Source organism: Solanum lycopersicum, chromosome 3 (assembly GCF_036512215.1).
Source record: "Solanum lycopersicum chromosome 3, SLM_r2.1".
Classification (NCBI taxonomy): domain Eukaryota; kingdom Viridiplantae; phylum Streptophyta; class Magnoliopsida; order Solanales; family Solanaceae; genus Solanum; species Solanum lycopersicum.
Genome location: NC_090802.1, coordinates 59,512,074 through 59,523,882, shown reverse-complemented (window position 1 = coordinate 59,523,882; position 11,809 = coordinate 59,512,074). Strand labels below are relative to the sequence as shown.

Below are 11,809 nucleotides of genomic sequence, written 5' to 3'. Positions count from 1 at the left end.
AATTCTGTTTTTTTGGCAAAAGTAACAGGATTTAGGAATCAAACAATAATCGTATGAGTAGTTGTTACACTTCGAAAATTATATTTTCTTATAGATCAAATCATGCGAATAGTAGAGCTTGAGGAGACATTACTATTAATGAGACTAATTGATGTTCAAATCGGTGGAATGTTGATAAAATTTTACAATTTGGTGATATCATAGATGTACTGTAAACTGTAAGTAACCAACCATTAATAGTTAACTTAGTTTTCTGAATTCTGTATAATATAATTTAATAATTCTTTTTCTTTTTTAAAAAAATGGGGCAGGGGAAGGAGAAATAGGTGAGAAAATTACATCATCGAAGTTCAAAATAGTGAGCTATAAAATCCCCAACATACTAAAGTATCAGACATGAATCATGGTACGATAATTAATTTATGCCCATGAGCCAACACCCTCACTTTTAAAACTAGAGTCAACTAATGAAATGACCTAAAAATGCAGTGAAATATATATATATATATATATATATATATATATATATATATATATATATATATATAACGCATATTGCAGATAGTGCCTGGAATGTATGATATTCTCTTGAAGGCATCACCGAGGATGATATATGTCACATGGAGAGAAAAATATTCAAACAAGCATAATAAAATACTAGCACGAATCACATTCATCAGTTTTTTTTATAGGATATTGCCTTGGACCAAATCATTTTATCAGGACAATTACATGATATAATGTGGACATATATAACTCAAATCTTGAAACCAGATGCTTATATTAATCTGCTTAATTTGACTCACGAATTACTTCTTGCCATAATTTGTGGTGATAAAGTAAAACCATGATTCATGAAAAAAACTCCCAACTCCTTCTTGATTTTCCTCTTCTTAATGAAAAGGATCCTGAAAATGGCATCAAGAGATGGTATGATATGTATGAGACTATTGAAGAGCTAAAGAAGCAATTGGAATTAGCAGGACCTCTGGTTGTTGTAGGTTTTATGCAGTACTTTTTGTTGTTGATATCTGTCATGTTCGTTGGTCATCTCGGAGAGCTTTCTCTTTCCAGTGCAACTTTAGCTACTTCTTTTGCTGGAGTAACTGGTTTCCGATTCATGGTATGCATACGATTTAGTCAGATCATGGCATTGGATCCCTTTTAGTAATCTGTTTTTGGTATGTAATATGTTACAGCATATTGATTGTTTGAATTTATTCTGAATATATAGCTTGGAATGGCAAGTGCATTGGAAACATTATGCGGACAAGCATATGGGGCAAAGCAGTATCATATGCTTGGGATACATATGCAAAGGGGTATGCTTGTAGTGGTGGCAATTTCCATCCCCATATCGATTGTTTGGGCATTTGCAGGGCATATATTTGCTTTTTGTGGACAAGACGTTGAACTTTCAATCCACGCTGGAGTGTATGCTCGTTGGTTGATTCCCAGCATTTTGCCTTATGGACTCCTCCAATGCCAATTAAGGTTCCTGCAAACACAAAGTAGACTCAAACCACTGCTGATCAGTACTGGCTTCACAAGTTTACTTCATGTCTTCTTGTGTTGGGCATTGGTTTCAAGGTTGGGATTGGGAAACAAAGGGGCTGCACTCTGTAATGCCATATCTTATTGGATCAACGCGCTGATTTTGGCACTTTATATAAGGTATGCATCGTCATGTGAGAAAACATGGACAGGGTTCTCCAAAGAGGGTGCAAGAAACTTTCCCAGTTTTTTATCATTAGCTATCCCTTCAGCTTGTATGATCTGGTTAGTTTCAGCATCCTTGACTATACATCCAAGTGTTTTCTTTTCTAAATGTCCCATTAGTACAAATTTCTCCGACTTGTTTCTGTCTTTTCAATTGTGTACCTTTTTGGACCGGTACCAAAAGCTTGGAGCAATGGTCCTATGAGTTTCTGGTGCTTATGTCGGGGTTGCTTCTTAATCCAAAGCTTGAGACATCTATGATGGCCATCAGGTTAGTAGAGCTGAATGTCAAGAGAGACAAATATCACATCGATATAGTCATATTAGGCTTAATTGATTCATTACATCACCAATATTAGTTCTTTTCTTCTTTCATTTCCCAGCATGAGTACTAGTTCTCTGGTCTTCAGGATTCCCTCGGGATTTAGTAGTGCAGTGAGGTAAGTTGCCAGAAAAGCTTCACTTTCTTTTTCTAGGTATATTATAAACGAAAAGGAGAAGATTGTGCAATCGAGTTACGAATTCTGTATGTTCTTTCTCTTGGATCCAAGTACGAGGATATCTAATGAACTGGGAGCAGGGAGACCTAAAGCAGCCAAGTTAGCAGCACGGGTCGTTCTGCTTATTGCTCTGGTAGAGGGCTTTCTACTGAGTGGAATCGCAATTGCAGCAAGAAATGTGTGGGGATATATATACACTAACGAAGAGGAAGTGGTGAAATATCTGGCTGCAGTCATGCCAGTACTTGCATTGTCCAATTTCATGGATGGAATCCAAGGGGTTCTTTCAGGTTTGAACTCCAAACTATCTAATAAAATTTGAAGCCATATGTATTGATCATTAAGTGTTCCATCAGTTCAGCAAAATACATAGTTGCTTGAATACGAAATTAACTCTATTGAGGACAACATTATTAAAGGTACTGCAAGAGGATGTGGTTGGCAGAAACTTGGTGCGCTAGTCAATTTGGTAGCCTACTATGTTGTTGGACTTCCTTGTGCTGTGATTTTAACTTTCGTCTTCCACTTCGGAGCAAAGGTAACAAGTTCTTCACTCTCAAATACCACATCCGTGGTAAAAACTTACTACTATCTGATATTTACACCAAACCAATGAATACTTTAACATGTATAATTGGAACATACACAACTAACACTTAGCTATGGATAATGAATGTATATTTTCACTTCATTAAATCACTTAATTATGGTACTCTGCATTGAATTGGTGTAAACACCTGATGCAGATTAGCATTTACTCGCACCAGTTATAGAAATTATAACTTCGACAAGATAATTACATAGTCTGAGAATATTTTTGAGGCTCATACTTCATAGTATTGTTTCGCAGGGTCTTTGGACAGGAATTATAAGTGGAAGTGGTCTTCAAGCATTACTTTATATACTTATTACCTTGAGGATAAATTGGGAGCTTCAGGTAATTTCAAATTTTGACTTTAAATTGCCAAATATTTCTATCTGGATCTAACAACAAACCGTTTCGTGTTTATACTATGATAATCAGGCAATGAAGGCTATGTGTAGAGTACAAGTTTCTTAAAACCTGAGAAGCTATTCATGTCATGATTAGGTTGTTTCTAATCTCATTTTTGTTCAATCTTCAGTTTGTAAATTGTAATGCTAAAATAGAAACAAGTTTTGTCATTTGTATTTCTCTCTGTACTCTAAATTCACTTGTTTGCAAGATTCACCGAAGGTATAATATATACAAGGCATTCGTACTGGAAAAATATATACACACTCCGAAACTAACATGTTTTTTTGTTAAAGTACAACAAATCGTTAGCATAAATCAAATGCAATCTTGAGTTTGTTATTTGAGTTCAGGCAGAGTAGTCTGGTCTTGATCGCGTTCTCACTTGAAATTACAGGCTATGTTTCAGCATCCAGAAGACTAAGTCACAGATACAGAGTATAATGAATCATAATACAATATTAGCACGAATCACATTCATCATTTATTTATTGCTGTATATTTGAAGTCACTCTCTGGACCAATTCACCAAAAATATTTCATCAGAATCAACTAGATCGAGATATAACTCAATCTTGAACCCCTGATACTAACACGTATAGAAAAAAAATGAAATATATACTTGATTTTGAACGCAATTGCAAGATCACCGCATTGTGTTTGGTTCACTTCTTTGTTTATATTGTTATTTGTGATTCTTTCCAACAACATTGAGAAGGGATCATGGAATCGTGATATAGCTGAGGTTATTGAAGAGCTAAAAAAGCAACTAGAATTAGCAGAACCTCTGGTTCTTGTGAGGTTTCTTTATGGACTCCTCCAAATCCAATGCCGCTACTGTTCTGACTAGAAACTTATAATTTTGGATCAGGCAATGAAAGGCTATCTGCGTAAGGTACAGGTTTCTGAAACAGCATGCTATTGTGTTATGATTAAGTACATTTCATTTAGTTATTTTTTATTACAATATGTACCGACGGCTTGCATGCATCTAAACTATTTCATCGAGTATAACATACAAAATAGTCTCGTGTCTAGTACTATCTATAGCGATACATAATTATACTATGATAATGTATTAAAGGTGAATTATGTGAGCAATATAAATGTATTGTAAGTGTTCTAAAATGTGTTATGCTTGTTTGATAAAAAATTGACACAATGTATAAGTTTATTAAAGTGTGTTATAAATTATATGTGTGTTATAAATTGTTCTGCGTAATATGTATTATAAATAAGAGCGGATTTAGCAAGGCTCGTGGAGTATCATGACATTATTACTTGGTAGAAATTCATATATATTGAAAAAAGAAAAAAACGAATATAAAAATGTGAAGTGACACTCCTTAGTCCTTACATCAAAGTTATGGTGTTACATTTTTTATCTAGTTTCTTGGAATCTGTGACGTTCACTATCAATTAATGGACCAGATTTCTTGATACACAATTGTAAATATAACAGAAAGTAAATGCAGTAAGATAACAAAGAAGTTTTACGTGGAAACCTCCTTGCTTAAGGGAGTAAAATCACAACATGTCTCACAGGATTTCCAAAAACAGTTTCACTAATCTTCACAAGCAAAAGGAAACCGATTACAAAAATGTGAGAATTTTTTTTTAATCTCACTATCAAGCAATAGCTCTATTGCTTGATGAGCCTAAGTAGATATTACTCTACCCACTAAGCTATCACTCTAGACAACTTAGGATTTTTCAAGTAATCTCATAGACTGACCACTAAATCACTACCCTAATAATGATTTAGAATTTCAGATCAAACCACACTGATTCCTTTATACATTTAGGATCTGTTTACAATGCAAGATCGAAAGAATACATTCTCAAACAACTACACAATGTGCGTCTGAGTTTCGATTGTTCTTGAATGATTCTTCTTCTTGATTTTCTTTAGCCTTTGCAAAAGATCTTGAATGTGTTTTTTCAAGTTGTAAAAACTGAAGAGCAATGTGAGAAAAGATGACATTGTATAGAAAGTCACTTTCCTAAAACCCATGCCATTGGTTGGAAAGATTTGACGTTTCTGACGCAGTTGGGAACTGTGCACCAACTTTCTGTACTTTCTCCGGCTGGCAGTCAACGAACGATTCATACTTCGAACCGAATACCTTCACAAGATTCCTGAGTTTATTACATCATCAAAACTACAGATAACAATACTATTTAAATTTCTTTTGCACATGACACTGATTATAAGTATTAGATGAAAAAAGATTGTATAAGAACAAATGATAAAAATAAATAAATTATATATAGCATAATGTCATAATCTATATAACTTTTTCTAAAAGTGCTAGACAATAAGTCAAAATAAGTAAGGCCCAAATGTAAGGGAATAAGGACCTCCTAAAATAAGAGATCTAACCATATCCAAACACAACATTAGATTCAACGTCAAAATAACACATAGTTTGGTATAAAATTTGATGGTGTTTTGGGGGCTCTAACACAACACCCTTTCTTTAGCGTAAAATTTAGTATAATATGTTGAAGTTGATTTACACTAAGTAGTACCCACAGTATTTTAATATTATAGGTTGAAGATGCTCTAAACCCCAATTCCTTTGTAAAAGAGTAATAGCTTTTCAATCATTTAAAAAAAGAAAAAAAAGCTCAAAAAAGACCACACATAACACAACGATGACCCATGACTGAAAAATGAAATATATTTAATGGATCAATCACCAAAAAACGTTTCATCACAACAAACTAGCTGGCCACTAATGAACAATATTTCTAAAATAAATACACTTAATTAGTTGCCACCACCGCCACATTGTGTTTGATTTCTTCTGTGTTTTAAATTGTTGAATGTTGTTCACATTTTAATAAAATAAACCACGATGAGTGAAAGAAACTCCGATTTTCCTCTTCTTTCCAACAACACCGAAAAGGGATCATGGAATCCTGAAGATCGCGATAGAGGATGTTGCGATATAGGTGAGGTTATTGAAGAGACAAAGAAGCAACTAGAGTTAGCAGGACCTTTGGTTCTTATAAGTTTTCTGCAGTACTTTCTACAGATGATATCGATCATGTTTGTTGGTCGCCTCGGAGAGCTTTCTCTTTCAAGTGCAACTTTAGCCACTTCTTTTACTGGAGTAACTGGTTTCAGCTTCATGGTAAGAAGCTAAATGCTAAAATTACATGTTTATATGAATTTAATTTGATAATGCAATCCTTTTTTTTTTTTCGTATGGATAGCTGGGAATGGGAAGTGCATTGGAGACATTATGCGGACAAGCTTATGGGGCAAAACAGTATCATATGCTTGGAATACATATGCAAAGAGGAATGCTTGTATTGTTGGCTATTAGCATACCTATATCGATTATTTGGGCATTTGCAGGGCATATATTTGCTTTCTGTGGACAAGACATGGAAGTTTCAGTCCATGCCGGATTGTATGCTCGTTGGTTGATTCCCAGCATTTTTCCTTATGGAATCCTCCAATGCCAACTTAGATTCCTGCAAACACAAAGCAGACTTAAACCACTTGTGATCAGCACTTGTTTTACGAGTTTAATTCATGTGTTGCTCTGTTGGGCACTGGTTTTCAGATTGGGAATGGGAAATAAAGGAGCTGCGCTCTGTGATGCTATATCTTACTGGTTCAATGTGCTGATTTTGGCGCTTTATATAAGGTTTGCATCATCATGCAAGGAAACATGGACAGGGTTTTCCAAGGAGGGTGCAAGAAATCTTCTCAGTTTTCTATCGATAGCTATTCCGTCAGCACTTATGGTCTGGTTAGTTCCGTGTCAATATTCTTAAATCATTTTTTCAATTTGGATCCTTTTCTCTCTTTCACCGCTCAAATCTGATATGAACTTTTCGGAATTGGGAACAAGCTTAGCTTGGAGCAATGGGCATATGAGTTTCTGGTGTTCATGTCGGGGTGGCTTCCTAATCCAAAGCTCGAGACATCTATGATGGCGATCAGGTTAGTACACAATGTCAAGGGCTTTTTCATCGATAACAAAAATAGAGACCAACAAACGGGTTGGCGACTTTGAGTTGGAATTTTTGCATCAAGATTAATTTGATCAAATTCATCACAGATGGTAATTCTTTTTAATCTTTCCCCAGCCTAAGTATCAGTTCTCTGGTGTTCCGGATTCCCTACGGATTTGGTAGTGCAGTAAGGTAAGTTTTCCTTTTGCTAGCGTATATAATAAAAATTTTCATGTTGTTTAATTTGTTGTTTGGTTGGTGGAGAAGTACACGGGTATCAAATGAATTGGGGGCAGGGAAAACTAAAGCAGCCAAGTTAGCAGCACGTACAGTCTTACTTCTGGCTACGGTAGAGGGCCTATTACTAAGCGGAATAGCAGTTGCTGCAAGAAATGTATGGGGATATTTATACACTAACGAAGATGAAGTAGTAAAATATCTGTCCACGATTATGCCAGTGCTTGCATTGTCCAATTTCATGGATGGAATCCAAGGGGTTCTTTCAGGTTTGAACTCCAAACAATCTAATTGAAGCCATATACCTGTAAATATATATAAAAAAAATATATCACTTTTAGACTATTGATTCATATTTTTGATACAACATTACATTTACTCTAAGTTAATAGAATAATGTGAATATTAGCGTGATCTTCTTAATACATACAGCCGGCCCAGCTAATTAATACAAAAATGAAGTGCACTTGATGATAACTTCAAAATTCAGGTACTGCAAGAGGATGTGGTTGGCAGAAACTTGGTGCACAGGTCAATCTTGGAGCCTATTATCTTGTTGGACTTCCTTGTGCAGTCATTTTAACCTTTGTCTACCACCTTGGAGGAAAGGTAACAAATCTTTCACTTGCAAATGTTCGTGTTGATAGTGTAACAGTTTATTGGAGACTCTTATTTTGTTTCTTTTATGGCATTATGGTGGTAGCAGGGTCTTTGGACAGGGATTATAAGTGGTAGTGGTCTTCAAGCATTACTTCTTCTACTTATTACGTTGCGCACAAATTGGGAGCTTCAGGCAAGTTCTAAATTTAATCTAATTGTACTAAAACAAGAAACTCCATTGTTCTGACCAGCAACTCTATAAATTTTTATCAGGCAAGGAAGGCCATGTATGCGTAGGCTACAAGGTTTCGGGAATATGTATGGATTATTTGCATGCACCTTAATTATTTCATCGAACTACCTATTATCTCACCTACCATAAAAAAAAAAGACACCCGAGGAAAATTACAGTAGCAAGCAGTATGATGTCTCCCCAGTGATTATCCATAATGTTAATCAAAAACAGCGTTATTCACACCTCTGAATTTTGTAGCCACAATTATATATTTGTCTGATACCATGGTTGTTATATTTGATGGAGACTTTTTTTTGATGAATCGGTATTTTTAAATGCACTGTTGATTTTACACCAGCAGGTAATTTTAATAGGTGATAAATTAATAAAATGGAAAGTTATGCGGTTAAACAAACTTATACTATTTAATTACTTATTATAGTTATAGTTTGTTATAATCACTCACGATTAATATTATACATTAATTACGTAGATTAACTTCGAGTTTGTATAATTAGCCACATTTGTATATTGTATAATTCGTCTGAATATACAAATTCATATGTATAATACAATTATTTAATTGATATACATATACAATTCACCCCTCTCTCACTTTTTGCCCCCTCTCTCTCGCCTCTCTCCTCCCTCTCCCAAACTCGTTATATGTGTATATTATCAATTGTTTATCTTTATACATATCCTAATTTGATTTATTTTAAATTGAATAGTTCTTTTAATCTTAGTCGTCCATATGTTATATGTTAATCATAAGGGTATGTTTAGCCTGAAAGTATAATGGAAGTGATATATTTAGCCCAAAAATATAACTACGAATATATTTAAATTATTTCCCACAGTATATTTGACCCTTTGCTATGATAACAATTATCATTTCTTTTCATTACATTATATCCTTAACAAGTTATTTTGAGGGATATTCCTAACAAAAGAATATACTCTATAAATTTTTATCTACTTACTGAGAAAAAATTTCACATATTTTCAACTTAACAAGCTGCTTATTACTCTTATGTGTTCGACTAAAACTATAACAATTTTGAAAATCATAAATAAATGAAAGTTAGTAAAATAATAAATAAATAAAAATGATTTAACCAAATTTTTATGTATACCAAGTAAAAATAAAATAAATACACAATTTTGTACACTACAAAAATTAAGTATTACTCCCGTCTCATAATAATTAATTATCTTACTAAAATTATATGAACCAAAGAGAATATTTAAAAATTGTAAACATATTGTCTAAATTTTGACAATTATTATCGCATATTAGTTGTTCACGTTACTAAATCAAGAAAGCATTAATCAAAATCTTCATCTGTTATTCCGATAATCAATTCTTTTTGAAATTGTTCACATTTATTTATAAAATTCACAAGAAGCTTTTAAAGGGTTGATTAGTAAAATTATTTTCTTCTTTATGAATTCTTAATGTGCATGTAAAAAAGAAAATGAAAAATTATATAAATCGGAGAGAATGTTTAAAAATTATAAATATATTGTCTAAATTATTAACAATTTTAAATAATTTTCAAATACAAACACAAAAAAAGAAAATTTAACTAATAAATCTTAAATATTACTATTAGTATTTCACTTGAACTAAATGTCTAGAGAAAAAGTATATGGAAAATACAAAAAAAGAACAAAAAAGTCATGCCTCGAGTAGGGTTCAAATTGGTTTCACGGGGTGAATTAAACCCATTCACCACTGACCCACGCCATGCATTGTGTAAACAATGGGTTCATTTATTTATTTATATAAATAAACATCTTTACGGATAATTTATATATGTATATATGAAGTAGGTTCAATTGAACCTACTTAAATCTGCCCCTCAGTATCCCCTAATAACAAAAATAAATGGGAAAATGCACAAGTAACTCTTCAACATCTTTAACATATGTCCGAAATTTCTGAGACACACTTATACTATACTAAGATCCTATTATTCCTGAACTTAATTTATTATCATTGTGCCCACGAGATAATGTTATGTAGGCTAAAAAGGGGTAGAAAATTACTTATAAAATAAGTTCAGGAGTAATAGGACCTAGTATAGTATAAGTGTGTCCCTGAGATTTAGGGCATAGATTGAGGGGATATTGAGCATTATCCCAAAATAAAATGAAGTTCTCTTTTTTATATTTTCCATTTAGCTTTTGTGTCCTATTAAAATTTTAGATAAATTTAAATCACACACAGCAGACTTTTGACATAATATTTAAAACTCTAATTTAAAACTTCTAATGTATGGTGAAACAATTTTGTTACTGCATCACAATTTATATTGATGAAAATAAAAAAAAATAAGAATTTTAAAATTATAATTTAAATAAATTTATTTATAAAACCAAAAAAAGGCAAGTGTTCCCAAAATTCATGTACGAGCGTCTCCTAATTTGCCAACCTTACCATGTGCACCCATATGCCTTCCAATTCCTGTCATGAAATTAATTTTTCCAAAAAATAAAAATAAAAATAAAAATATTATTAACTTTTAATGATTAATTCAACTAACATCCATTATTTTGCTCCTTCCATTCTTCTTCTTCCTCCTCCCAATTATCATTATACATATATTCTCATTAACGTTCTGCAATTTCCTAGAAATCATGAATATATCGGAACAAAGTTTTTTCAATAAAATTACTGCTACGACAACAACGACGACTTGTTTGTTCTTTCTCTTAATTTCTTTTTCCACTACTACTATTATCTTCTCCTCCGGCGACAGGGAAGCCGCTTTTGTTATCCCCTTTTTTTTAGCCGCCGCCGTTGTGGTGGCCGGATTCGTTGTTCTGGCCGTCCGGACCACCGTTGTGACGTGGATTACGGTGGTAGTACTCCTAGCTTTCGTCGGGAAACGACGCCGTATATTTGCAAAGGATGGGAAGAAAATTACGTCGGAGGTGGTAGTGTATGTGGTGAATGAAGTGATTAGGGAGAAGGGAATTGTTGCTATTTCTGGAGTTATGATTTTGGGATTAATTTCAATGTCGTTGTTATGAGCGCATTAATTTACTAATAATTAACTTTCACTTAATTATTAACTAATTTGAATCTACTTTTGCCAGGAAGTACTGAGTACAGGATCTTTTAATTTATATTTTTTTTTGTTCTTTCACTATGTATTGTATGAAAAACAACTTGTTCTCTTCTAAGTTCTAACTTTGTAAATTTATTATTCGGATCTTGCTCTAAAATTTTGATAGAGCCAAGTTCACCCAAAGTATACATATATTTTTTTTATAAGATATTATAGTGTTCATATTAAATCTAAGTTCATTTTCATTCTTTTTTTAAAAATAAAAACCTGGAGTTTGTCTAGGATTCATTTTTAATTGGTTAATATGGCACTCAACATTCTTATATCACTGCACATGCAATCATTAATATCAATACTATATTCCCAGTAAAACTTGTACGAGATGTAACAGAAGTACAAATAAACTCCTTTTTCTATTTCAAATTACAATAAATATATTTGGCATGAAATAGCACAAGCAATATTTTGCAAAAAT

At 33.1% G+C, this 11,809-nt stretch overlaps 4 protein-coding genes across 5 annotated transcripts; all 4 read left to right on the top strand.

Moving 5' to 3' along the window:
- Positions 1-777: 777 nt before the first annotated feature.
- LOC101257161 (protein DETOXIFICATION 15-like) lies at positions 778-1,924 on the top strand. Its single transcript, XM_069296076.1, has 2 exons — positions 778-1,123; positions 1,235-1,924. Exons 1-2 carry the CDS (start codon positions 848-850, stop codon positions 1,922-1,924), a joined length of 966 nt encoding a protein of 321 aa, XP_069152177.1. The 5' UTR covers positions 778-847.
- Positions 1,917-3,469, top strand: LOC138337082 (protein DETOXIFICATION 16-like). 2 transcript variants are annotated; one of them, XM_069296078.1, is made up of 6 exons: positions 1,917-1,990; positions 2,103-2,159; positions 2,271-2,509; positions 2,639-2,757; positions 3,070-3,156; positions 3,244-3,469. In XM_069296078.1, the coding sequence occupies exons 1-6, from the start codon at positions 1,938-1,940 to the stop codon at positions 3,277-3,279; spliced, it is 591 nt and encodes a 196-aa protein (XP_069152179.1). In that variant the 5' UTR covers positions 1,917-1,937; the 3' UTR covers positions 3,280-3,469. The 2 variants fall into 2 exon arrangements, with proteins under 2 accessions (XP_069152179.1, XP_069152178.1); XM_069296077.1 differs by having other exon boundaries at positions 3,070-3,389.
- Positions 3,470-6,005: 2,536 nt separating this feature from the next.
- LOC101257459 (protein DETOXIFICATION 16-like) lies at positions 6,006-8,300 on the top strand. Its single transcript, XM_069296075.1, has 7 exons — positions 6,006-6,353; positions 6,436-6,980; positions 7,088-7,174; positions 7,321-7,377; positions 7,453-7,691; positions 7,913-8,031; positions 8,129-8,300. Exons 1-7 carry the CDS (start codon positions 6,075-6,077, stop codon positions 8,267-8,269), a joined length of 1,467 nt encoding a protein of 488 aa, XP_069152176.1. The 5' UTR covers positions 6,006-6,074; the 3' UTR covers positions 8,270-8,300.
- A 2,600-nt stretch (positions 8,301-10,900) lies between these two features.
- LOC112941155 (uncharacterized) lies at positions 10,901-11,296 on the top strand. The gene has a single exon (XM_026030314.1). It carries the CDS (start codon positions 10,901-10,903, stop codon positions 11,294-11,296), a length of 396 nt encoding a protein of 131 aa, XP_025886099.1.
- The last annotated feature ends 513 nt before the right edge of the window (positions 11,297-11,809 follow it).

Coding starts and splice junctions, on each gene's coding strand:
- LOC101257161 (XM_069296076.1), top strand. CDS start 848: ATGATTCATGAAAAAAACTCCCAACTCCTTCTTGATTTTCCTCTTCTT. Junction 1,124..1,234: donor TAACTGGTTTCCGATTCATG/GTATGCATACGA, acceptor CTGAATATATAG/CTTGGAATGGCAAGTGCATT.
- LOC138337082 (XM_069296077.1), top strand. CDS start 1,938: ATGTCGGGGTTGCTTCTTAATCCAAAGCTTGAGACATCTATGATGGCC. Junction 1,991..2,102: donor ACATCTATGATGGCCATCAG/GTTAGTAGAGCT, acceptor TTCATTTCCCAG/CATGAGTACTAGTTCTCTGG. Junction 2,160..2,270: donor GGATTTAGTAGTGCAGTGAG/GTAAGTTGCCAG, acceptor CTTGGATCCAAG/TACGAGGATATCTAATGAAC.
- LOC101257459 (XM_069296075.1), top strand. CDS start 6,075: ATGAGTGAAAGAAACTCCGATTTTCCTCTTCTTTCCAACAACACCGAA. Junction 6,981..7,087: donor CCGTCAGCACTTATGGTCTG/GTTAGTTCCGTG, acceptor GAACAAGCTTAG/CTTGGAGCAATGGGCATATG. Junction 7,175..7,320: donor ACATCTATGATGGCGATCAG/GTTAGTACACAA, acceptor ATCTTTCCCCAG/CCTAAGTATCAGTTCTCTGG.
- LOC112941155 (XM_026030314.1), top strand. CDS start 10,901: ATGAATATATCGGAACAAAGTTTTTTCAATAAAATTACTGCTACGACA.